Here is a 26,235-nt window from a genome sequence, read left to right as displayed (position 1 = left end):
GTGCACAGCTTTCACTTTACTCATTAAACTGTCTCTATCTCAACCCACGAGTTTTCTCACTTTTATCCTTCTGAATCTCTCCCCCATCCTGCCAAGGGAGAGTGAGTGAGTGGCTGTGTGGTGCTCAGTTGCCAGCTGGGGTTAAACCATGAAATCCAGTTATTTTTTTGTTAAGAATCTTCTATTGGCCGTAGCGGAAATGCTGTTTAACAACATAGTAAATATTTCACGGATTATAATCTGGTTTTTACAAAGGTGATTACTATTAAAACATAATTATTATAATCAAAAAATAGAGGAAAAGTCCTTAGGAATGAGAGGGAGAAAATTACTTTTTTAGAGAGCAGATGTTATTCTGCCAAAGTATTGACTAAATAATATTGTGAAAATCTATTCTCTTTCTTCATTTTCTGCGAATCATCAGCTCTCAGGCTTGTATATGAAAACACTGGATCAAAACATTGAAGTCAGTGGGAGTTTTTCCATTGAGTGCCATGAGCTTTGTGTCAGACACTTGTGGCTTATAACTTGTGCTAATGTGCTGGACATGGGGAACATGTTTCTCCACTGTTCTAACGCTGAAAATGGAGAAGCAGTGTTGTTTTTCTGCATCACAGGTTGCAGGACAGCCAATAGGTTTTACCTAGTTCTGTGATATCTACAATAGCAGAAGTTACTATCCTTTTCCTAACTTCTTCTGGTGGTAGTAAAGATCAAGGACAAAATGATCCTTAAAGACAGAATTTACTTCTCAATACATGAACTAGTTTTGCTAGGGGACGTCCAAGACACATTAGTAAGCAATTTCTTGAAGAAATACAAATCCATCACTTCTTACCCACACACAGTAAAAAAAAAAAAAAAAAAAAAAAAGATCTATTTGCTTAGTGATGGCATTATTTCTTATTAAGGGCAAGGGAACTCGTCATTTCAAGCAAATAATATTGCAGAAAGTATTCAGGGCCTCTCTCTTACCATTCTTCCCATAAACCACTGAGAGTTTCTTTAAGCACATAATGTTTGATGTTTATACTGGTTTTTTCCTCTTGGATGGAAGTATAATTGAGTTAAAACAATCTTTCACTGATGAATACTTCATTTACAATAAGCATAACTGTAGTAATTTTATCTGTCACTCAAGATGCCGCTACCTTGTAAAGCTACATTTAAGAAAACCTGCTGTTTTCTTCCCTAGACTAATTGGAAATCACAGTTGGTTAAGCAGCATTACAGAAGGTCATTGTTCTTACAATAAACAATAGAAGATAAAATTATCCAAAATAGTTGAAGAAAGACCTCTGCGTATCTTTTTCACGTAGAAGTACATTTATACCAAACAGTGTTTGAGAAATTGGCTTCTGCCTGTCAACCATATGAGACAGACTAATCCAAGTCACTGAATTCTGGTTAACGTTCAGATACGTTTGAAACACTGATATTGAGCTTCTTTGGGTTTATGTCAGATGGACAGATTTTTCATTCCAAGAGGTTTGGCTGTAGCTTGACTCTGGGCTTATTTACTGCAGAAAACAGGGTGTGACATTAGGGCAAGTTGTAGGAAACAAGAACAAAGGGTCCAGGCTTTTTGTTGTTGTTGCATCACATTCTTATGAAATGGTATTGTAATCCTCACAGGACAGGGAGAATACAAAGAAAACTGGGATACAGAGCGGTAGAGTTGGATCACACTATATCTATTAAATGCACACCTCTGGGTCACAGCAAGGGTAAGTGATTTGCCCAAAGCCACAGAGGAAGTATGTTGCAAGTCAAAGGTTTGAAAATTTGTGCTCAGATTCTCAGTTACTCTTCCTTTACTGCAAGAATTAGTGTGCATGGCAGCTGTGTCTTTTCTCTCACTCACTGTCTTTAACACCCTCTTTCTAGATTTGTTACCTTTTTGTTTTATTTTCTTATGTGACACTGCAAAAAAAAAAAAAGTTCAGGAAGGCAGTAGCTGGTATATTTTGACTGATGTGCCACAGTTTCTGGAAGCGCTATTTGTATGTTACGTATTCTACATCCTGCACCACTAGAATAATGATTTGTGACTAAGTGTATAGCCAAGGGCCTGTCCTAATTTGCATTGTTAAAATTTTAACTAATACAATAATATCCCTGCAGGTCATTTGCAACCTGCATAATCTATTTGTTGAAGCAATGTCATGTAAATTAGAATTGTGAGTAGATGATTGTAAATGATTAAGTTAGCGTGTCTTAAGAAGTTACCACCCTTGAGCTGAGATGCAGTAACTGATTGTTGCATACTTCTATTTCATGACAGGTAAACTCTGGCTAATTTAATGCTAATTTAAGTCACTATGTGGTGCATGATCATCTGACCATACCTTACAAACCTATTATTTTAAATACCTAGGTAATTTTATTTTTTCACAATGAAGTCTGTATTTGCTTACAAGCTATCCAAAACTCAGATTCATCTGACAGTGTCAATACAAGGTCGTGTACTTCACGCTTAGCAATTGAGAAAATGAATTTTTTTCAGGTATGTGTTTATGGCACTGGAGGCTGCTGCTGGTTTTAGATCCTGTTCCCAGTGCAGGTGCACGGCAGCACACCAGCCAGCCTGGTTGCTCTGGCACAGGCATTGAACACTCTGTCCCTGGGGACAATGCGGCCTCTGTACCCTCTCTACTGCCTTTGAGTTTTCTGTGTTTGCTGATGTAAACAGTGTTAGATGTTGATATCTTTATATTCAGTAACTAACATGGTAAAATAAATGGGGAGGCAACCAAAGGACACGGGAATTTTCTTGGGAAGTCCCAGAAGTGTTGTTATTCCCTACGAAATGGCTCTATATACATATAATTTTGGCACATTTTAGAAGGAAGGGCAAGGCATGAGCCAGAATGCTCACTTAAGATTCCTTTATCCAATGTGAGACACATAGGTTGACACAGGCACCATGTTTTCTTAGAGATCTGTGATGCACTGATAGCCACAGAGTTCCCCTTGGAAGAAACAGATTTTCATAATGGGACCAAAAACCGACATGTGCTGGTTGGGGGAGCTTTTGGGGCAAGACAGGCCTCCAGAATAGTGTGCAGGCTGATAGTCGGGAAGTGCTCAGATCCTACAGCAAGTGCTGCCAAAGTAGGGCTCCAGCTAGACAGTTTAAAAACCTGGACAGAGATTGTATCTGGCTTATTTTTAGAAAATAATTATGCACATTCTTTTGAATATTTAAAATGATGGTGAAAACTGTATCATTCATTAGGCATGTTGATTTAAAAAACCAAGAGCTGCTGTTAGAGCCTGAGAACAGACATCGTATCTTTGTGAGAGATTCACAGGCACTTGATTTCATTCATCCACCCACACAGTCTGAGATAAGCATAAGAAAATTGTTCTTCTACTTCAAGACAGAAAGTTAACTGGTTTGAAAAGCTGTCTCAGAGGTCAAGGGCTTCTGTGATAAATCTACATTTTTATTTGATCAGTTTGATGATGTTTCTTAAAGTCTATATAAGAGTTGGTTGGGTTTATGTTTTAATGTTCTCAGAGCAGACAATTCACATTTTGACAAATGTACTACTGTACATGAAAAAAGGATGCTATCATGAATCTGCTGTCATTACCAATTAATGTCCTGATTGCCATTTTCTTTCTTGTGATAATGTTTAATTCATTCTAACCTTAACAGAGATTCCTGTCAAAAAGAAATCAGAGTGAACCTCAGACAAAAAGAATTCAGCAAATGAGTTGGGCCTAGGTAGAATATTTAACATTACAAAGAAAGCAGCCAACTTCCTCCCTAATTATGTTACATTTTCATCACTATCTGATGGATCCTTCACTGTTATAAATCGTAACAGTACCATGTGAAATCTGCTTGAACTGCGCCGATATGCATAGTTGAGGAACTGGTCCAGTACTGCAAGCACCTACTGGGTCTCAGAAGTTGGATGAGCATAGTGATTACAAGTATGGCTACATACAGTACAGCGGTCTTCCAGTTATTAGTGCAATTTAGAAATCAAATTAGTCCAATAGTATGATACGCAGTCTGTTTAGCAGCGCTGTTACAAACAGATATTGTAATTTTATGGTAATACCTTTATGTGTGATGTTGGATGTGCTTTGTAATGATGTAGCTGGTTGAGCTCCAAGCTGGCTGACTCATGCCAATTTAGAATGAGACTTCATTCTAAAATTTTCTTATAAATAGGAAATTCCTGGAAAAAAAATCAGAAAGCTTCCCAAACCCCAGACAGCTTGTTGCTGAAGGTAAATGTGCTCTCCAGTATCACAGCAGCAGTTGTGACTGGCATTTCTGTAAAATACTTGGATTCTGCAACATGGCATTTTCTGAAAAACCATCAGTTAAATCTAGTTTACAGATTATCCTTAAACTGTCCAATGTCAAACCCATTTTCTCCTTCCCATGGAGGATATTCTCCTCTGATTTGTCTAAGCCAGAGCTGCTTTTGGTAGTAATCTGCAGAAGAGACATTGTTAGGGTAAAACACATGGTCAGGTACCCTCTGCTATTTAACTCAAACAACTACACTTTTGTTAAAATCTTGCTTGACAATGAAGTTTCTGGTCTGCTAATGAAAATGTCCTTGCACTCTTTTAAATTCATGGCATCTACAGAGTTGTCTTCAACTATGTCTTGCATGAAGATTGAGGGAGAGTTCCTGAAAGCAGCATGAATCATGCAAGAATTTGTGGGGGTTTTTGACTTTATGTTGTTGTTGAGGTTTATGGACCATACCTAGAAAGGAAAACTTATATTTCCAGTGAGACTATGATTTGTGTAGAGCACAATGCAACGTGACTATCCAAAAATTGCCTTATCTTCCTGAAAAATTCTTGTACTTTTGGCATTATTCACAAAAGGCTATATAGCATGCTTTGACAGCAGTATGCATACCTGTAAAAGCATCTATGAAGGTTTCAGAGCACCAGAAATTGTTGAAATTATTTTCGAGATATGATGTAATATTGAGCAAATGGGTGTATCATTTGAAACCAAAATAGACCGCGTATTTTTCTCATGGTTTTAAAAAATTCACATATGGATTTGAATTAAGAATCTCTAGTTGGGGCCTACTGTGAAAACAACCCATGGAAACAAGTTACCATTCACCCCAACCTGCTCCTCCTAAAGTGGCAAATAACATAGATTTCTTTGTGCACTTTCAATGACTCCAAGAACAAGAGCTCATATTATTTGTCCACTGAAAATGAATAGCAGTGAATACAGCTTTTCATAGCTGTATTTTGCCATGACCCAATTCACTGAAGAAAGCACGTAAGGTGAGCTGGCACTGCGTGGGCCGGTGGCTCCCTGGGCCCAGGCGCTGGGGGCTCCCCCAGGACCTCAGGGCAGGGCCCAGCAGCCAGGGCCAGTCCCACCGCCGCAGCCAGGAGGGAGGTAGCCAGGGGGCACTGGGCCAGCCCCAGCTCCTGGCATTGGCATCCGGCAGCTCCCCGAGGATGGGGACGGGCACAGGTTGTGCCGGGATGTGGGCCTGTGGATACTGCCAGCTCGGCAGCCAGTGTCTGGGCAGGGCTGTAGGGAGCTGGCGAGCGGCTCTGCTGTGATGGTGCTGTGATGGCCCCCGGGGGCCTGAGGGGAGGTGCAGGGCCATGGATAGGTGGGGGGAGGCCCAAGGGAAGGCCCACTGGTGCTCTCAGAGCCCTGACAGAAAGTGCTGCCACATTTCTACTCTGACTGCTCCAGGAACACCTGTGGCAGCCTCAGGTCTTCCTGGTGACTGCCATGACAAGGGCCCTTCCCACAAAGCCTCCGCTCCGGGTTGGGAGGGGGGCAAGTGCCTTTTTCGCTGGTAGGCAGGAGTTGACTCAGAGCTTTTCAGCTCCCAGTATGAGTGCTTTGAGAACATGAACTCTAACAGGGCACGCTAAAAGCACACCAGCTGTGTCGGGCTGAGTATTAAATTTGGGACCTGACAAGTTTAGCACTGAGTACCTTCCTAGGTGCCTTCCTGGCCTGACACAGTCGCCGGCGTTTGAGAGTGTAGACATGGCAGCCCCCCCTCCTGCTGCTGCTTTCCCCCCCTCACCCAGCGGGGCCCAGATGAGCCGTTCCTTGCAGTGGGCACCCCTTTACTGTCAGCGCTGCAGGTGCTCAGAGGCAAAATCACCCCTGCCAGGGCAGGCTGCAGCATCAGGATGGCGGATGCCCTACAGCAAGTGGATGAGGTGGGCTGCACGGCCTCTCTGGGATAGTTTGGTTGCTCTTGTCCCAGATTCTTCAGGGGTTTCCTTTCCTCATTCATGGGCGAGCTTTTAAAAGTGCTCTGGTGCAACTGGTAATGGCAGTTAACAGGCATGCAGTAATCTGCATAAATGGAGAAAGGCAAATGCAGACTGAAAATGCGCCAGAGAAGTGCGTTGGAGCTACCAGCCAATTTCACAGCATCATGCAGCCAAGACAGAAAACATGAAACAATACATGGCCCCTCAACTGGCATAACATGACCAATGCTGTGCCTGCAGCTGTACTGCATGCAGCACAGCACCGTTGACGTGTGCCACAGGGAAGTGGAAAGCCAGGAATCCCATTTCATTTGCAGATTTTATGCTTCTGTTATTTTCCAAAGAACACTGAATTTGTTTTTCTTTTAAATTGTAAACCTTTTTGATACAGTCAAAGACTCTAAACAAAATTCCTTTGTCTACCAAACTGCTGCTGCTATTGTGCTCCATGGCCTTGGTGTTACATTCAACTTCTTTATGATTCAGTTCTGCATTTCCATTCTTCACAAGGCTGTTATAACGTTCAAGTAATTAATGTCTGTACATTGTTTCATGTCCTTGAGGAAACAGAAATATAAAGCTACAGATATTCAGGCAAATAATTGTATTTCAGGCCTGCTAAGGTCCGGTTTCAACTTGTAGTTGCAAAACTGAATTGCCAAAGTGAGAAGCTGCAAGGAGGAAAGGATCTCCAAAAGCATTACCATTTTTTCCTCCTTACAGATGAAATGCTCCATTATTTTACTTCCTGAGTTTGAAGCATTATTATTTTTTGATCCCAGTTCTTTTCAGAAAGCATTGAAGGAGTTGTTATTCCAATAGCGAGATTATAATGGGAGAAGAAAAGAAATATTTCTGCCCAGAATCATAATTCTCAGGATGGTCTGGGTGAAAATTTCTGTGTGGGCTAAAAAATAAGGGATTAATATTTTTCCAAGACTCATTGTTCCATTAATTGCTACTATTCTAGGGCAGGGCTTTTTTCCAGCTTGTCTTTGGGATTGTGATTTACATTTAGCATCTATGCTGCAATGCAATCACAATTATAAGCTACAGTATTTTTAAAGTCAGCCAATATGTCTGCAGACTCAGCGACTGTCACAACATTAGTATTTCAGTGTGAATTTTTACTATCTAGTTCATGGTTGGTTCATTGAATTAAAAAATAGTAAGAACAAGAAAGAAAGATTTGAGCTGATTTTGAAGGAATTTTGACAGATTTATAATCTACTTTCAGGGATTCCAAAAGTAAAGGCAGAGACTGCTTATGGAGGGTAAATGATGTGTTGAAAATTATTTGCTCAGCTCTAACTAATTAGGATGAACTTTTTTACTCATGGAAGTGAAGGGAATGTACAGGCTCAGGTGTTTATTAATTCAAACATGTAACATTTTTGTTGTGAATAATTTTGAAACTGATAATACACAAGTTCAATTATAGTGCAGTTAGTTACTATGGATACTTGGTTTGCAAAATATGTGGCTTTATGCCTAAATTTCTGCCAAAGACCGTATTGTTAAATAACATGTCTTTTTTTAGACAAACACATAAAGTGGCATGAGAGTATGTTCATAGTCATGCACACAGATCTGGGTGAGTGAAGTCTGAGTAAATATCAGTGAGCTTTATTTTGCAATCATCTCTTTGTATGTCTTGGAGCAGATTTGTCGGATTTGTATAAATAGAGTTTTTTTAATAATGGGTTTTATGTAGAAGTGCAATTATTATTTTTGTTCTGACAAAAACATCCCTACTTTTATCTCCCCACATGCCAGTACTAATGCAGCTTTCCTAAAGCCTGGTCAGCTTTCCAGCCCATTGCTTTCTTGCCCAGCCTCATGGAAGTATTGTAGTACAAACAGATCAGCCTTTAGGTATCAAGATTGAGTGTGCTACACTTGGTTTCTCACTTTAATGTGTTTCCTCTGGAAAAAGACTTTTGCATTCAGGTCATTAAATATTGTCAAGTATTACTCAGTGACAATGTTTACCAATAAGCAATGTGTGAAAAAGCCGCTCCACACAGTTACTGTCATGTTCCCATCTCACGCACAGGTCCTGGGGCTTGTCTCTGACTCCTCTGCTTTGGGAATCCTCCCAATGGCCAGATTCTGCATGAAAAACACATGTCAGTAAAAAATAAGTTTAAAGTTAAAATTACTATTTTTACAGTAGTAACAGTGCAGGGTCTTTAGACACAATGAGTCACAATTAAGTTATAAGAAGAATAGCAATACTCAAGCGAATGGATGAACCACTTGTGGGTTGCAGGGTGACTTACTGAAGCACGTAAGAAATGGCAGCAGTAACCTGTGAGCCACCCTTCTGAGTTAGTGAGAAAGCTCAGCTGAAAACAAAACTTCTCTGTATGCGCTTGCATAAGCAGGGCCTCTCTCAAAAAAGAGCAAAGAGAGAAGGTTTATTTCTCCATCTTCAAACGTCTGACTGGTTTGTACAAAGGCAACAATCTTAAACAGACTTTTTACTTGTAAAGTGGCAGAAGAGAATCATTATTCATTCCAGGTACCAGTAGTGATTAATTCAACTTAATTGATGAAAATATCACAATTGAAAGCTAAAATTTTCATAGGCAGTCAAATCAGATGAGAGACAAGTCTTAGATGAAAGGAAAATGTGCTCCTAAATAGTAAGTGCTTAAATAATCATAGCCAGAATATTGAATTTTAAAGAAGGATTTAATTCACCAAGGAAGCATGTATTTTGGCATGTGTTTTGGCATTATGCTGGGGTAAAACCAATATGAACATAAGAGCAGTCAGTGTCAAAATGCAAACTGTGAGGAGAAATGCAACAGTAGATTGCATTGTAACAGCTCGTGTCTTGTGGTTTGTATTTCTGATCCAATTTGCATTTTCTTTAGTTCTGTGATGTTTTTAAGAGAGCTTTGCGATATAAACTTACAGTTTACATTGGAGGTGGAGGTGAGGAATTTGCTAGGATCCACTAGTATTGTTGTGACCAAAAATTAGTATGTTCTTTCCTGTCACCCTGGGTTTTGTCAGGGGTAATAGAATTGCCAGCTGCTTCTTATTGCTTGCTGAAATCACTTTGTCTAGCTGGTTTGCTTGTCTTGCACATATGTAAAGATCTGGTTTGCACAAAACGGAAAAAAAAAGCTCAAAGTAAGGAGTATGAAAACTGTAGATAAAAATTTGCTAAGAGTGAAACTGCCTATCAGAAAAAACCAGCATGAAGTATTAGGAGAGTGGTGTGAATCAAAGGGATATTTTGTAAATCTGTAGTTAGTTTTGTAAAGCCAGAGCAGCCATCTCAGCCTGCTTTCTTGCTTGAAATATATAACACACCACCATTGTAATTTTCTCAGACTAGTGAATGTTGAGACTTTGAAATTTAGAGATCGTGTCTGTTCTTAAAGTTTCTGAAATCATGAATCTGGTTTATGAAAACAATTGAATTGGCTTAAAAAATTGTAAGATAAAGAAAACTAAATTAAAGCATATTGGTATGCATCGGCTTTCTAGGGTATACAAGGGAAGATGATACAACTTTTCCTGTAAAGAAATTTTTAGGCAGAAGTGTCACTTTCACATGAAAGAATACATGGTTATGGCAGTCACTTTGTAAATGGCAGTATATCATTTGAATGCTGGGAAAACAGACACCTTTGATAAATGCATAGTTTCAGTGCCTTTCAAGCTATCTCAAGCTAGGGGGAAAAAAAGAGTGAAACAAAATGCATGTTATTTTTTAAAATATTTACTCAGCTTTCAAGTTTGACTAGTCAGGTTATTTAATAATATCATCACATCTACCATCTGTTTTTTTATAAACGTCTATCTTTTTATTTTAGTATTTGATGTGAACTTGAGTCATTTGTGGTGAAGAGCTTAGGTTAAGAATTAAGCAACCCAAAGTTTGCAGATGTTTAATGGCAAAGAATTGTTTTGTCTGAAATGCACAGAATTTTAACCACATGGAGTTAGATCACCCAATTTCAATTCTCACAGAAATTTTAATTCTAGTTCAACTTGTGAACTTTCTTCCTACTTAATTGTTGTTTTGTGTAACTCATCTGATGCCACTGAAGTCACTGCCAGTTTACATCAATATAAGTGCAAATTTTGTGCTCTTATTTGTGTTACAAGCTTCAAAAAAACACGTGGAGTCTAAACAGGGACAAATGAACAGGGAGTGGATCAGTTTATTTCAAGCTTATTTGTATAAAAGTATATTCCTTATCAGTTAATACTTGCTAAAAGCATGTTTCTTAGAAGTTGACAGATTCTGTTCCTGGCTGTTAGATTTAGTTCATCTCATAGAGGCGGGGAAAGTCCTGTTCATCACAGAAATCCTCTTAGGAGGTTTCTTTGCTGGTGAGTTTATGGAAGGGCAAAGGTGAATGAGTGAGGAGAAAATTCTTTCGCTAACACAAGTATTTCCTGTAGACAGCAATTACATGCAGGTCTGTGAACTTAGCTACCCATAAGCATTTGAACTGTGAGCTCAATGTAGTGTTTGTCTAACCCTTCTTTATTTCTGTATTTCCAAGGTATCTGGTAGAGACTTTTCAAAATGAAATACTATTTTTTTTCTTTACGAGTGAAAGATCAAATAATGCAATTATTTGACCATTTTCTCACGAATTTGCATACATGGTCCGTATACAATAAAAGAGTTTGTTAAGTAGGAAGCATACATAGGAGTTTGCTTTTTTCCTGACTTTTTCAGCAAGCTATGATTCTAGCTGTGCTGTTAAAAGCTGCTCTATATGTAGCTATTTTACAGTTCTTTTGTCAACTCATTGTTTGATGTCACATTGACTTGGAGTTCTCTATTTGAACTTAATTTATGAGCTTATTTTGGAGTAAATCATTATATTTTCTTTACTTTGTGGCTCTTACTCAAATGTAAATGTAGCTTAATGCTGCCTTCAAGTATTGTGGGTTTTTTCCAAACTAGTAATAGCATATAGTAATGATACAGAAAATCTTTATAATGACTACTACTAATTTGGCACAATAAAGAAAAAAGCTATTTCAAAGGGAAATCTATTCATTTGTAGGTAGAACAGTATACTGGGAGTTATTAATCTGCTCTGTTGAAGTAATGACACTTCTGCTAAGGAATCTGGATGGATGGTATGGTGACCTTCCCTGTACTAGTTTCTGGGGTAAAGGCATTGTGGGTGCCCTAAGCCTTGTTCCCATATAACCACCCAAAATACGTCCCTGATTCCTTCTTTTGGAGAAACAAAACAGTTATTTTCTACTACTACTTTCAGAAGTGACAAAGGAATCCAAACAAAATGTGAAAGGGAGGTTTCTCTTACTCTGTACCAACTATCCAGGCATTTCTGAGTGGAGCAAGTTCTAGCACCCAAAGCCTCTTCAAACAAAATCCCCCACCCTGGCTTACCAATGAGAAATGCAGCTCTGAAATTCTCTGGTTTAGGTCCTGGGTATCAAATGTGCCCTGTGGATCCAAAGGAGTAGAGCAGGATTATTCTTTTTTTCCCTGACTTAACTCCCTGTCACTTCCCAATATGGTCAAATATAGCACACAATGCTAGCAAATTGTCTTTGGTATTGTTAGATGTCATTGACTGACTGTGGTTTATCATCAAATAGTATTGTCCAAGAATGTCGGACAATTATGGGAATGAGAAAATGAGTGGCATCAGCATGAAAGCTATGCCTCACAGTAACTAGAAGCGTATGTACTCTGTTGAGACTAAACATGTCCAATGTTATGGAATTCTGAAAATTAAATTATTTCAACTGTTTCCTGATCAGAGCAGTGTTTGAAATAGCCCAAAAAATAGAGATGTAGAAAAAAAAAAAAGCTGGCTGGAAGCCCTTGGGTAGTTGATTTTTCAGAGATACTCAGAATGCACACGTCCTATGGAAATCCAAAAACTCCTTGAATACTGAGTACTTGAGTTATATAGGCCTTAAAATTACCGCCTTAGTTTTAATTTGTTCTATGTATCATATCACATCTTTACTTTAAATGTAATATTGTTCTATTTTGTCCTGAGAAGGAAATGGAGTTTAACTTACACTCTGCCTTATCATATCCTGCTATTTTCTGATATGGTCATATTCACTCTTCTGTGCCAGCACACACGCTCAAAGTGCAATCAGTTTTCCCTTTCAGTCAGAAAGGGGTCTAGAACTGTAGTCTGGATTTAACCATCTCTTCACTGCCTTTAATAGGCAGTTACCCCTTTTTTTCCCCAAAGACCTCTCATTAAGGCAGTTAGCTAGGTATTTCAGTGTTTCAGGATTACATAAATAGTGGGCTTTTTGTTTCACAGTTTTACTTTTTCCTGTTAAACTTCTACTTGCCACTTGGACTTAATATATTTGATAAGTATCAGCTGGTACTCTGCTCCTTTTCACTGGCCACAGGCAGCTCTAGCCTGTCTTGTGCAGAACACCTCCTATGGTACAGTAGCAGCAGTCGTTGTATCTGACAACACTGTTCATATGCTCTCTGTGGAAGGAAGGAGTAAGGGTGAGTTCAAAAGCATTTTGCAGGCATATGCTAATCAAGTGCTAAAAAACTTTAAAAGGACAGTATTGGATTTATGAAATTCTACATTGGCATTTTGTGAACAGCTCATATAATTTTCAAATTATTGCATGTAATTTAAGTGACCTGCTCTCAGCAGATGTTTGATCTGCCGACTATGTGGAAGAACGTGGTGCATGTTTCCTATTGCCTTACTTACTGATTTCCAAAGGCCTTTAATGGGGAGAAGGGGGTTCAAACCATTGACGGTGATGGATTTACAAAAGGGTGTGTCTGGCCCACTGATTTTAGAAGTAGTAATGTCATCCAGTTTGAATGATAGGAATAAGTTAAAAAATAAATGAAACCTAAATAACTTAAATCCTTTTTAAAATATTTTGCTTTAATGATTTGATAAAAAGAACAATACTTATTCCTTTTTTTATAAAACTGTATGTCAAAAGTAGTAGTTTATCTATAGGAAAAGGCATAAGAAAAATGGAAGGAACTGGCAGTGATATCAGTATTCTTTTGGGCCTCGATGTGCAAAGGACCCTGAGATTTTGTCTGGTTAATACAAAACAAAGCAGTTGTAGTTAGCCTTGCTTTGCAGTGCTCATGGACACATAAAGCTTTACTGTCTCATATACTGACATGAGTGGTTTCTTTTTTTTTTTCACCATACTAAAAAAAAGGGGTTAGGTTCAGTTCTAAAACTCCTCAGTCATCTCTGTTTTAGGTTGTAACTCAAGTAGCAAAGTGAGACTAGATGCTACTTATGAGAAAATTGTTAGAAAAAATGTGTCTGTGGAGGGGTCTAAAAAATGCATTCCACATTTCTAAAGTAATCAAGATTAATGTTTTTGTAGCCTTTTTCAGATGAATTTTCAAAATAAAATATTTTATTTATGTTTCTTTAGGTTTTTAAGGTTTAAAAGTACTCATTTTATGCTATCCCATTTTGGAAGAGAAGTTTCAATATTTTCTACTCTTTTTGAAATTTCCTCCTCTTCAAACATCCTCAGCTTGTGTGCTTTCAGAAGTTTCCTGGTGGAAACAATTTTAAAGAAATGGTATGGAAAGAGTTTTAGCCAGACTTTTATCTTCCCCTCACTTCCCCCTCTTTTTTATCTCTTCCCCGCCCCAGTAGAAAAGATATTGTTGGGCAATAGTGAAAAAGTGAAAAAGAGAAAAGAGAGGCAATAATCCACTAAACTCAACTGACCAAATCCATGGTCAATGAACTTCGGGAGGTAAATATACTTGAAGGTCTAGCTCAACAAGCTCCTCCAGAAGGAATAACAATTATATTGTAACTGTGAATATAAAGTCAGCAAACCCTGAAACATTTAGGCTAGCTTTCATCTCACCTAACTTAGGCTGCCTAGCAGTTATGAGTCTGGTATGAGAAAATAGTCTGGCTAATGGAAGGAGATGACAGATAGTAATTTATTCCACCTGTATTATTAGCCAAAGTTATAAAAGATTAATTCATTAATGTTACGGGTTTGCCTATGTAATTTTCATACCAGCAACTACAGCTGAATCTCAACCTATTTTTTCATATTAAGTCTAATATTTATTTTTTTAATATTCCATTACAAAGCAGATAAACAGCTATCTGTAACAAAATAGGTATGACAAATACAAAGTCAGTTAACCAGTCCTGGATGCCCATGATGTTTGATCTCATTCCATAAACAAGCAGTTTATTTTCAATAGGCGAGTATGCAGTGGCTGTTGAAATCAAGTTAATAACTCTGCCCCATTTCACAGGAGTGGAGTTACCAGTAGGAAAATGAGGATGAAGAAACGGATGTCATGCCTCTACTCCACTGCAATTAATAATACCAAATGCTGCAAGCGTACTGTAATGTGATCCATTAGTGGCTTTGCCGTTCCCTCTCTCCAGTTCTGCTCCAGAAATAGATGCATTTCAGTTCTGTTCCAAAAAGCAGCAATAATAATAATATTTGCAGAGCTGAGTAAAAGCTAGAATTTCACCAAAGGGAACATGAGACTTGCTGACTGTTGTCAGAGGAGAAATTTGTGAAAAGGTTAGGACAGGTTGCACAAAATTTTTAATGGGAGTTCTACAAAACTTCAGGATGCTTCATTTTACCCAGAGTGCAATATTTTTACATGTTTCAGGCTTTAGCTTTTCAAGCGTCAGGTTTGTAACTACATCTTGCAAGCACTTAAAAAAAAAAAAAAGTGCCCATAGCAAACATAACATTTGTCCTAGTAAAGATGGCTCTGAAATTCTTAGCAATCAAATATATTTAGCTATGCAGCCTAGTATTTTTATTTGAAAGATTGGAGAAGTATAGGTGGAGTTAAAAAGAGAGGAGGTAATTTGCCATGACCTATTTTCATTCCATTCTGATCAAAATTGTACCACTTAGCTAAGTACTAAAAAGGGATGCCTGAAGCACACTTGCATTAAATCATCTGTTAATGTCAGGCCAAATTTAACTGGTCTACTGGCTTCTAGGTGGTGACAGCCCTCTGTGAGGGATACTTGTGTTCTGCACACTTGTCAGAAACTTTTATGTGCTAGAATAGCAAAAAAGGCCTGAAATATTGACAGTTGATCTGAAGAAAGATCTCCAAAGTCATAAGATGAAGAACTAAGAAAACAATTGGAAATATACGTCTTTGCTGTAACTAGCTCTGAAGTGATGGTAGTTTCTAATTCGGCCAAAACATTAATGTTTTGGCACGAGAGATTAATAGGATGACTTGTTCTTTGAGTAAAATGAAATATTTGCAAATTCAGTCATGATGTGAAAGAAATGTAACTTCTCCAAATTTTATGGTATTGCAGCAAAATTTGATTTCTGAGCAAATATCACAAACCGTTAACTACTTGTCCCCTTTCCTTAGTCTGCAAATCTAAGTAAGATAAAGCTTTCCTAAAGGCATTCTAATATGTTTTGATTTCTGTCTGGAACAAAACACCCAAGAATGGTGGTTTTTTTTTCTCTGTTGATTTTGATCTTTCTGATGTGTCCTTCATCTAGTTTTGGTTCTGTGGCCCCTATGGAAGCTAGTAGGTAGGTCCCAAGTACAATGCAACATAGAATCGGATTCAAAGTTCCTGATTTAGTGAAACATGCAAGTGTGAATATATAAGCCACAAAGGTCTAGTTTGCAAATGTGCCTTGTACCAGGGCTCCTTTCAGCACAGCATTCTGGCAGCAGACACCTTCCCACCTTGTCCCATCTCCTCTCTCCCTCTCCAATACCCTGTTGAGTGGACAGAGCTGAGGTTTCAGAGTGAGAAGCTCTGCCTGCATGGGAAGCCCTGGTGTCATGAGCTGTGGCCATGAGCAGGTGAGTGAAATACATCCAAAACAGGGGCTTGACAGGTCTGTCACTGCCGTGGCATACTGTCCATTTACAGTTGAGCACTATTGCCATGTTTAGCACTGTTGCTGTGGTGCTCCATGTGCCAAATGAAGTCACAAAGAGTGACTCAAAGATTTGAGATCTGTCAACCATCTGTGCCTGGTATCTGTTCATCCTCAAGTGGGAAAGAGCTATTGATGCAGAGCTACAGTGGGATGTAGTGGTGCTAGAAGGTCTCTGGGGTGTGTCTTGGTTGTTTGAATTAGCGTGCCCCTTGCATAGCATTTACTGCCCACCCCTTCCTTCTTGAGAAGCCTGTTAACATGAGAACTGGTTACAGCATCTTTTGTTAAATATTTGCCGATGACCAGGAATACCCAGCCAGCTTTGCTGTGAATGAGAAACTTAATAATCCATGAAGATTTTTTTTTTTTAATACATATATCTTTAATTTACATTATGTTGGCTTCATAAATTAGGGGAAAAAGTGTTAGCTATGGCTTTCTTCCTGGTGTTGGGTTAGAATACGCCAGCTGTGACACACCATTTACAGAGATGGTGGGAGTCATTGTATATCAAAGCTGAAAATTAGATTGACCCTATCAGTGCAATATACCCTTTGGTAGTCCTTCTTGTGAGGGTTTCTTACGCATGTTATAAGAGCTGCCTCACTGTGTTGCAGGAACATACAGGAATGCGTGGAGACAAAATGATTGATTATTAGTCCCAGTATTTGAAATTTGATCTGTGCAGCAAGTGTTGGCCAATAATGATTTGTTTTCTTTCCCTTACTACCTTATTGACATTTTTCATTGTCTTAATGTCCCAAATTTCAAATCTGGAATGTCCTGCTATCAAGTTTGACTCTGCTTTATTTAACCCAAATGTAAATCCATGGTATAAAGCAATATGAATGATGTCTGAACTGAAAGCAACAACTTGGTATGTTGCCAAACTGAAGCCTTCATACCCTGTCAAATGCAAACACTAAAATAAATCTTCACGGCTGTCCACTAGACTATGGGTCTGGCACAGCCAGAGATTGCTCTGACAGTAGCTCCAGATGTCTTGAGAAGAGAGACCTCCTTACGAGGCACATTTAATGAATTTTAATGTATCACTCAGAGAGGAAATAGAATTTAACAGATTGCAGTAATTTTTATTTGCTCTTAAAGTGTGCCTGAGAATAATGGTCAGTCAGTAAAGTTGGTTTACTCTCTGTGTGTTTACCAGTCTGGGAAAGATTATGTCTTTTACTTGAGTTACCTTACTGAGTACAGGATACCTCTCTAAAACATGTGCAGTCTCTTAAAAGAACAAATCTTTTTATTTAATTCAATCAGTGTATATAATATTGTTTGTTGTTTGAAATATCAGTTCCTTTTAAATAAACTTGCAGGATTTATTGCCATGGAGCCAACTCAAACACTGAGAACTGATTCTTTAAATTGTTAGTGAACTGTATGGCCAATCAGGCTATGATGATAAGCCCTGAGAGCTCTAGGATACTCCTAAGTAAGTTTTACATTGTGGAGGTTTGAAAAGTCTGTGACTTTCCCTGAGAATTTTCCCTTGGTTGTCATGCCAGGCGATGTGTTATTTCAGGAATTTTAGAAATGGCAAGGAATTAGATTTTGCGACTTTGAAGTTCTGAAATATGTGGGCATTTTTCCTTATTTGTGAGTATAACAAACTCTGTGAGTACTCTGTTCTGTCTCCATATGTGGATATGCAGTTTTAGTTCTGGATAGAGAGGAATTTTTAGAGGAATCAGAAGGGACAAGCTGAACAACAGCACAAATTAAATAGCTGAGGTAAATGATTCTACAGGATTAAGATGACCAAGGGCCATGCCTTTGTAAGGAAGAACCCATTTCTTGAAGTGCCAGATTGCCGAGAATTATTTATTCTTTCTTATTTTAAAATCTGGTATCACACAGAATCAGAACCTGGTTGTAGTATAAGGAATAAGGTGCGTCAGTTAAGGTAGAAAAAAGACAACACAAGGTGATTATGAAAACCTGCAAGAAATACTATGACGCATGAGAAAGATGTTGTTTGCCTTGTTTTATTTCCCTGAAAATGGACTTAGTTCCAGTCCCAGTAGGTGTTGTTTTGGGGGGTTGGAACTAGATGATCTTTAAGGTCCCTTCCAACCTAGGCCATTCTGTGATTCTGTGATCCACAAACGATTGCCTCGGGAGCCAGCAGCTTACCTGTGCTCTCCTGAAGTAGTGTTAGATACTCCAGATTTAGCTGTTATTTGAGCGACGCTTAAGTGTCTATGAATCCTGGGAAGCTAGGAAAATGGATTTTTCTTCAGGTGTTCTGTGAAAGAAATGCCTTCTTCCTTTTGTTTCTTGGGAGTTGTGGTCTACAACATCAATTCTTGTGGTGGATTTTTGGATTGAAATCTCAGAACTCCTTTTGGTAGGACTGATCTTTAAGTTTGAGATTTAAAACCTCTTAAAAGTTTATGTGAATCAAAATGTAGAGAGATTCCATAGATTTTTAGAGACTGTAAGAAATCTAAAAGAAAACAACCAACCAACCCCATCCCCAGTTGACAGACTATAGAGATTTCATATTTGATACGTGTTACCAGCAGCTAACTGTCCATGAGGGATTGTCATTATATCAGAATTTCTCAAATCATAAATGATGAGATCTTCCTCCTACCACCACCAATTTCTCACTTTCCACTTGCTGAGGACAGAAAGCAGCCATAACAAAGGTTACTATCTATAGTATGCTTTGTAAGTGCATCACTGTTTTTTTCATAGCTGAGTTTAAAAGAGGGGAAAGATTGTCTCCTAGGAGATTAATCAAACCTTGGAATACCTGAAACTTCTTATGCCTCTGGTAGGATTGTGAGCAAAATCGTGTAGCTCAAAATTCACAGGACCAGTTAGACTTCTGCCTATATTTATGTACTTAAATATGGTTTTAGATCTGGCCTTCTATACTTTGGATTCCCAGTCTCATATTTGAAACTGCAAATAATTAGAAATTTGATGGCATTTCACTACCTCACTGGGATATTGAGATGCAACTGCATACTGTGAAAATATCTAAACCACAAAGGTTAAAAAGTGCCTTATGGCAAACTGCTCTTGAAAGATACTCTTGATGTCTGAATCTCAGAGCACCCATTCATGTCACATTTTTCTTTGCATATACCCTGGCATAAAAAGCTAATGCACGTTTATGACAAGGAAACAAAACAATTGTGACTTCTGTGTGTAAAACTTTTCACATAATAAAATACACACCTTTAATAGAAAATGATGAAACAATCCCTATAACTCTGCAGTGATCAAAATTCAATATTGTTAATATAAACAGTTTTATTTTAATAATAGGAGATTTTCAAGGAAGAAGGACTCATTTAGTTCTAAGAGATGTTTGACCTCTGCTACTTCATAATCCGTTAGAGAGCACTAAGGTCCACATAAGCTGGTTTTCTTTCTCGTTTACCTGGAAGGCATTATTTTTTCAATAAATACCAAAATCAAGTCAATATTTTTAGAACCAGGATAATTGCCACTTTAAATGGACTAATCTTTGCTCAGAAGTTGTCTGATACTTTATATCCAATGCCAGCAGGAAAGAAATAATTAAGATGTATGCTTTTGGTAATTGATCAGGAACATTTGAATGGGTTACATAAATAATAGACTAATCAAAGTATTGTCTAACCATTTATAAAAAACACATGCCCTACTGCATGTACATTTATTTAAATTAATGTTGCTGTCAGAATTTATGAGAAATTTTGAAAGAGGATTTCATTTTCACCTTATGGTTAATGCTCTCATAAATAATAATTTGTCAATTTATAGGATAAAATAAATTATTAAATTGTTCAGTGTAGGTCTTTAAAATAGAGGTGTGCATATACTGTTCTGGGCAATTACTCTATGGATAAAACTACAACTTTCAAATCTCGTTTTCACGTCTGCCAGATTCTACTCTAACTCATTTTCTGTTCTAACAAGAATTAATGATATTAGTAATCTAATGGTATGCAGAAGAGACCTGGAACTTTTCTTGTGTATGCAGTATCATGCAGTGGTTCTCTACATAAAGTATTTTATTAGTATGTCATTTATAACTGACCAACAGATTATCTAAAAAAATAAAATAATAAAAAACACCACCAACAACAAAAAAACACCCAAGCTGTTCCAAAAAAAATCGGATATTTTAAAAATTTGTTAGGAATTGGTTTCTGGTCCTTGTGTAAGCCCATGAAAATTATACTTGCTAATCATGTACAAAGCGCTGATCTGTCTTGGAGTTGAACACCAAGAAGCTTCAGTTTGGTAGTTTGGGGTAGGGCTGTATCTATCTGCAAGCAACTTCTATTCTTTTCCACTCTTTTTTAAAACCACTTCAGCTTTGTATGATTCTATGAGGAAAGAATACACTGTCAACCTGAATATTTGAAATTAAATGAAAATTAATATTTCTCTTGAATGGTAATTTGAACATGTTTTTTTCATGTGATCTTTTACATGCAAACCAAAATACCCATAATGTGAAAGATACGCTATTGCACAGTCTGTATTTATTTATGTCCATATCATGTTGCTATTTACTTCAAAACTGCTATTTATGTCGAGGTTGCTATTTACTTCAAAACTGTCTGATATATATTCCTTGGGCTCCACAGGTACTCACTAAAAGGTGCTGTGACAGCCTGGCATCAGCAGAGTCCTTGCATGGAAACAGCCACTCTTTCCATCAGCAGTCACTGTCATCTGCTATGTTGTCTCTGGGCTGAGCTTCTCAGGCTCTGTGTAGGGTGGCTTCCCCCGCCCCCGAACAGGAAAGTGGGGCCTCTGCATGTGTTTTACCCCACATTTTTGCAGGATACTAATATTTCTGCTTTTAATTGACTGTAGTTTTACAGGAGAGTGTGTCCCAGATGTGATTGCTGTAAAATGAAAGAGCACCAGTGTTGGGCTTGAATGTTTCTCATCCAATTACCAATTGCCCCTTCATTTTATTTTGAAAGTTTTTTTTTTCACTTGAGTATGGGGTTTCCAAAGGATTCTGGTAATCCTGGATTTTTTCCCTTGTTTTTACAGGTGACCTGTAACTGTTTCACCATCAGCAATGGAGAGATGCAGGATGTTGGTGTTGGCCTGTATCCCAGGTACTGCGGACACTGTTTCATTCACTGGCAAAATCTGTGTTAGTTTTTTTTCCTTTTTTCCTAGGTAGCCGTAGGGACCATCAAAGCAGCAGGTAACATGTCCAAATGAGAAACTGGGAAATGCAAATAAATTAAAGGAGAATTAAAAAAATATGGAAGTTGAAAACATTCTTAATAGTCCTGATTACAGAGTTAAAACAGTTTAAATAGGATATATCTTTATATTTTATTTTTATGCTGGTGGTAGTCTTTTCTAAGTAAGAATAAATGCTGACATCAAAAATGTGTGACTGAGACTAGTAAAAGGAAACCTGTTCAGCATTGCTTTAGAATACAGATATTTTGTAGCCAAGAGCCTTCTGAACTGGCAATTAAAAGAAAGAGACTGAACACGTTTATTAGTAAATTACCATAACTAAGAAACCAGTAAGGTGAAAAGATAAGCCCCTTGAGAGATGGATGTTAATATTTGAGTAATTTCTTACTTCTGTTGGGTAAGAAGTGTGTACCAGGGAAGGTTTTGCCTTCATAGAATTAGTTACCTGTAATTATTAATGTGGAAAATTAATATGCATAGTTTAAAATTATATTTTACCATCTCAATCTTTTGTTAATGCATGGTTGAGCTATGTTGTCAATACCTCAGTGGGCCTGTTGTTGTTTCTTTTTCTACTAATGTCACATGTATAAGATTTGACTAAGGACACTTAATATCTTGAGGCCTGCTTTGTGGTAAACATAAGGGAAAGGTGGTTAGGAGGACATGGGAATTAGTGTTATGAAAAGTACAGAACAGTCATTTGATTTCACAGTAGAATGGAAACAAATCCTTTCACATACTTGGGGAAAAATGAAACATTTTTTTGGAGCATTATTATTAGTGAAATGTTTTCTTTGGCTTCAAAAAAATGCCCCTGACTGGGAAGAAAGTGGCTATGTTCTGTGATAGTGCAGTGCCAAGGGGTGCAAGAGACTCTTGCCCAAGTCAGTTCAGAGCAGTTGAGTTCTGCCATAGCAAATCACTCTGAGCTGGGAACATTGTAAGCTTAATTCTGTGGTTCCCAAATCCTAGGCAAGTGCCCTTCCAGATGAATTCACATGCTTCCAGGTGAAATTGTCATCAAAACCACCAGTGTTTCCATGAGATGAAATTTGATTAAAAGTGCTTTGGTTAGTCTCATTAACAGGTTGTATATCGTTGTATGGCTTGATAGCTTCAGCATCCCTATATATTTTAAAATAGATAAAATCCTGTGGTGGTTCTCTGCATCACCTTGCCAGCAGCTTTCAGAGTAAGCTCAGTGATCTCACAGGAAGTGAAATGGAAACTCTCTCCCACTGTACATTACTGGGTTCATGTGGAGATATTTTATGAGGCCAGAAGGGACCTCAAAAGAGTCAGGCTCCTGTTGATAGCTCCTTTAAGAGTCAAGAACTGAATAAACATGGTTTGGTGGAGGGCTCTGACCCTCGGCAACATCGTCTATTTTGCCAACAACAGCTGGGGTTTTGAGAAAGCAAATAAAGGCAGCCAGGAGCTGGATAAGCCAAAAATTCTTCTTCCAGCCTGATGATCCCAGAATTGTACTTTCAATGGGTCATTCCCACAGGGCAAGAACCATAAGCCCCATGTCTGCTATGGGACTGATGTTAGCCTGGCAAAGTCAGCTGTTTCTCAGCTAGTGAAACAAGGGATTCAAAAGCATATAGCAGATGTTATTGATGTTGTTCTGAACAGTTTCCTTCAAAAAAGAGGAAAGGGCATGTCTGTGTCAGGAGATCCACCAACGTGTGTGTCTCTTAGGGATGGCTGCAGATCCCCAATGAGTTGTGCTGCTTCAGCTGTCACACACCACAAGAGCAGAGGCTGGACCAAAATATGTGTAGCAGAGGCAATGGCTGTATCTCCTCTTTCAGCTCTATACACCAAGTATACTATGTTTTTGGGATATGGTATATTCTGTTTTCTACCTGCAATGAAATACAGATTGATTGCTGGCCCCTTTCTCCTTCAGTGAGGGTCAAGGTACCTGATAAGGTTAGTGCCCTGAAACTGAGCAGAAGCAGCAGAAATAAAACACAGTGCCAAGGTGCTAACCTTTTGCTCTGCCTTGTTCCCCACTTGCCTGCTTTGCCCTCTCGGAGAGTCACTGGGAGGCTATCGCCTCCCTCCTGCCCTGAGTACACAGAAGGCAGAAACACGTGAAGAGATCCAGGCATGGCTCCTATTAGCAATGATTATAAATCTTCTAAGCGTTAATTTTCCTCCCCTAACCAGGAGCAGCTGATTTACCAGGGATTTTATCTGTTTCATAACTTAATTGCTTATTGCTTGATACTTCAGATGTAATCGTGTTAGCTACCTTTAAATGATTAAAGGAGAATGGCAGTGGAGGCTCCTCTGTAAAGTTCTTTCTCTCTCTTTCTCCCCCTCTACCACCCCTCACAGCATGTCTTTACTGAACCACAGCTGTGACCCAAACTGCGTGATCGTTTTTGAAGGATACCAGCTTTTACTTCGCTCCATCCGAGAGATCCAGATTGGTGAAGAGGTAATTAACTTGTCCTCCCTTCCATCACAGACACCTGCAACAATGACATCTCCCTAAATAAATTCCAGACTGCAGGGCCACCAGCTTAATATTTTGATGATATATTGATGCCACTTTCTAGCACATAGCTATCAGGGGGGAAATGATAAATAGAATCATCTCTTCACACTGCCTGGGCCCCATAATCATTACTTCTCATAAATCACTAGCAGTCTTGATAAATTCTTGTTCCTCCTTTCCTCCTCTAGGCACTTCATTTAGTTTGTATTTGAATGTCTTTACCCTGGTGGAAACACTTACAATATTTCTGGGTGGAATGCAGTGCTCACTAAGTCATTGCAACAATAAGCATTTGTCAGTGTGCAACCATACTGTTGTAGTAAACCTTTCATTGACAGTGAAAGTAGCAAGGCAAAGTTTGTTTTCTTGTCCATTTCATTATAAAAGACTTCGAAATATCCCTTTCAAGAGACTTCTGATTTGATCGAAGGTATTCTCAGCTTTGTTTTATAACAGCATTTGTATTACTTTAAAAATAATAATTTGTGACTAGGTAAGCATTTAAAAGTATATGTCTTTTGCAGCAATGCAATATTGAATTTGCATAGTAAGGCCTGCAAAGACGTGTGTATCTGTAACCAATGACCGATGCAGTCCTAGCTGTTGGTCATGCCAAAATCATGACCTAATGTAAATATGGTTCACGCCTGTGCTTCAAACTCTGGGATGATCAAGGGCATATATATTCTAATTGAGAAGTAGTGTCTCTTGCTGCCTCTGAAGTGTTTTCTCTTTTTACTGTATCCTTTCTCTAAGATAGCAGACTATCAAAATAAGTAAATGGTAAAATATTTTTTTAGGCAAAATATTGTGGACGACCAACAGAAATGGTTTGCATACTTACCTTTTGGCCAAGAAAAATCTTTTAGGATGCCATATACTTTTGTGGAGCTATTAAGTGTAGACATCTTTCAGTCTGGCATTCTTGTTCAAGCCAAATTATAAGCATTTTTCTTCCACTTTATCCATATACCGTAACTTTCCTCTTGGCTTCCCAATTGACCAAGATGAGTTGTTCATTTAAAAATACAGCAGATTTTAATGTCTTTCCAGGATGCATTTGGGTTAATTATTAGAGTTCTGAATACTGAAGCTATCTTATTCTTATGTATGTGGATATATTTTTCTAGGTAAATTTCATAAAGCAATTCTTTGTAAAAAGCAGCTTTTACAGAATGGGAGAGGCCCTCAGGTGGCCCTCGGTGGTTCTGGAGTGAGAGGTGAAGTAGAATTCCCTTGCGGGCTTGACCACCATGCAGACTGTGCTGTGGCTAGGAAGCTATGACCCAAATTTTAGACTTAGTGTTAGTGGTCTGTAACCCACAGAAGTCCCTAGGTTAAAATCAGTGGTGAAACAGATATGCTGTAAGTTACAAGTCATTTGTAAGGCAATCAGGAAATAAATGTAAAGCAGGGCAGCCAGGACCAATTTGTTTGCTGTGACTTTGGCAGTTGTGTGAATACAGAATTTAAAATGACTGCACCTTGTGTGGGCATATAATATTTTCTAAAAAACTTTGCCTCCAATGAGGCAGTCAAATAAAGTCAGAAGTTTCCAAAGAGTTCAGGTTCTGGTGTCTTTGTTGCAACATTTAGTTCTGGTTTTAGTACTGAAGGGAAAACTTGCCCTAAGGAACATATAAGATTTTATTTTATATATATATGTATACACATACATATATACGCTGTGTTAAAGCAGGTGCCCTCTTGACTTACCCGGAAATAAAAGTCTCAGTCTGAGGTACATGCTTCTTTAATAAGGATGTGTTTAAGGAATAAAATGGGCATAAGTGAGAAAGTGAAGATAAAAAGTGAATATTAGTTTAGATCTGTTATAGGAAGAGGAAGGAAAAGAAAATTATTATGAGGGGACGTGTAAGTCAGCAGTTTAATATTATTTTCAACACCCAATTACTTTTCCTCTTATACAACTGCTGCCGCTTTTCATTTTGTGTTCTGCATGGCAGCTTTGGTACAACTTCTTTCCACACTGTCTTACTGATGCCTGCAGCAGGGTGAGCTCAGTTTTCTTAATAGCCGTGTATTGAATTTACACACCTATGGACATGAAACTACATTACCTGTTATGAGCTGATTTTTCACTTATATTACTGAGGTCATGAGCTGAGCTAATGGGAGAGAAAATACGTGTTAGGAATCATAGAATGGTTTGGGTTGGAAGGGACCTCAAAGACCATCTAGTTCCAACCCCCCTGCCGTGGGCAGGGACACCCTCCACGAGACCACGTTGCCCAAAGCCCCATCCAACCTGGTCTTAAACACTTCCAGGGTTGGGGCATTCACAACTTCTCTGGGCAACCTGTGCCAGTGCCTCACCACCCTCACAGTGAAGAATTTCTTCCTGA

At 38.4% G+C, this 26,235-nt stretch overlaps 1 protein-coding gene across 3 annotated transcripts in view; it reads left to right on the top strand.

Moving 5' to 3' along the window:
• SMYD3 (SET and MYND domain containing 3) overlaps window positions 1-26,235 on the top strand; it is a 432,592-nt gene that overhangs the window by 319,555 nt on the left and 86,802 nt on the right. For all 3 annotated transcript variants that reach the window (XM_075748835.1, XM_075748837.1, XM_075748836.1), the window contains exons 6-7: window positions 21,190-21,257; window positions 23,707-23,809. In XM_075748835.1, the coding sequence (XP_075604950.1) occupies window positions 21,190-21,257; window positions 23,707-23,809 (171 nt within the window). The remainder of the gene's footprint in view (window positions 1-21,189; window positions 21,258-23,706; window positions 23,810-26,235) is intronic.

This window comes from Balearica regulorum, chromosome 3, assembly GCF_011004875.1.
Source record: "Balearica regulorum gibbericeps isolate bBalReg1 chromosome 3, bBalReg1.pri, whole genome shotgun sequence".
NCBI classification, from domain to species: Eukaryota; Metazoa; Chordata; class Aves; order Gruiformes; family Gruidae; genus Balearica; species Balearica regulorum.
This window is presented reverse-complemented; position numbering and strand designations above follow the sequence as displayed.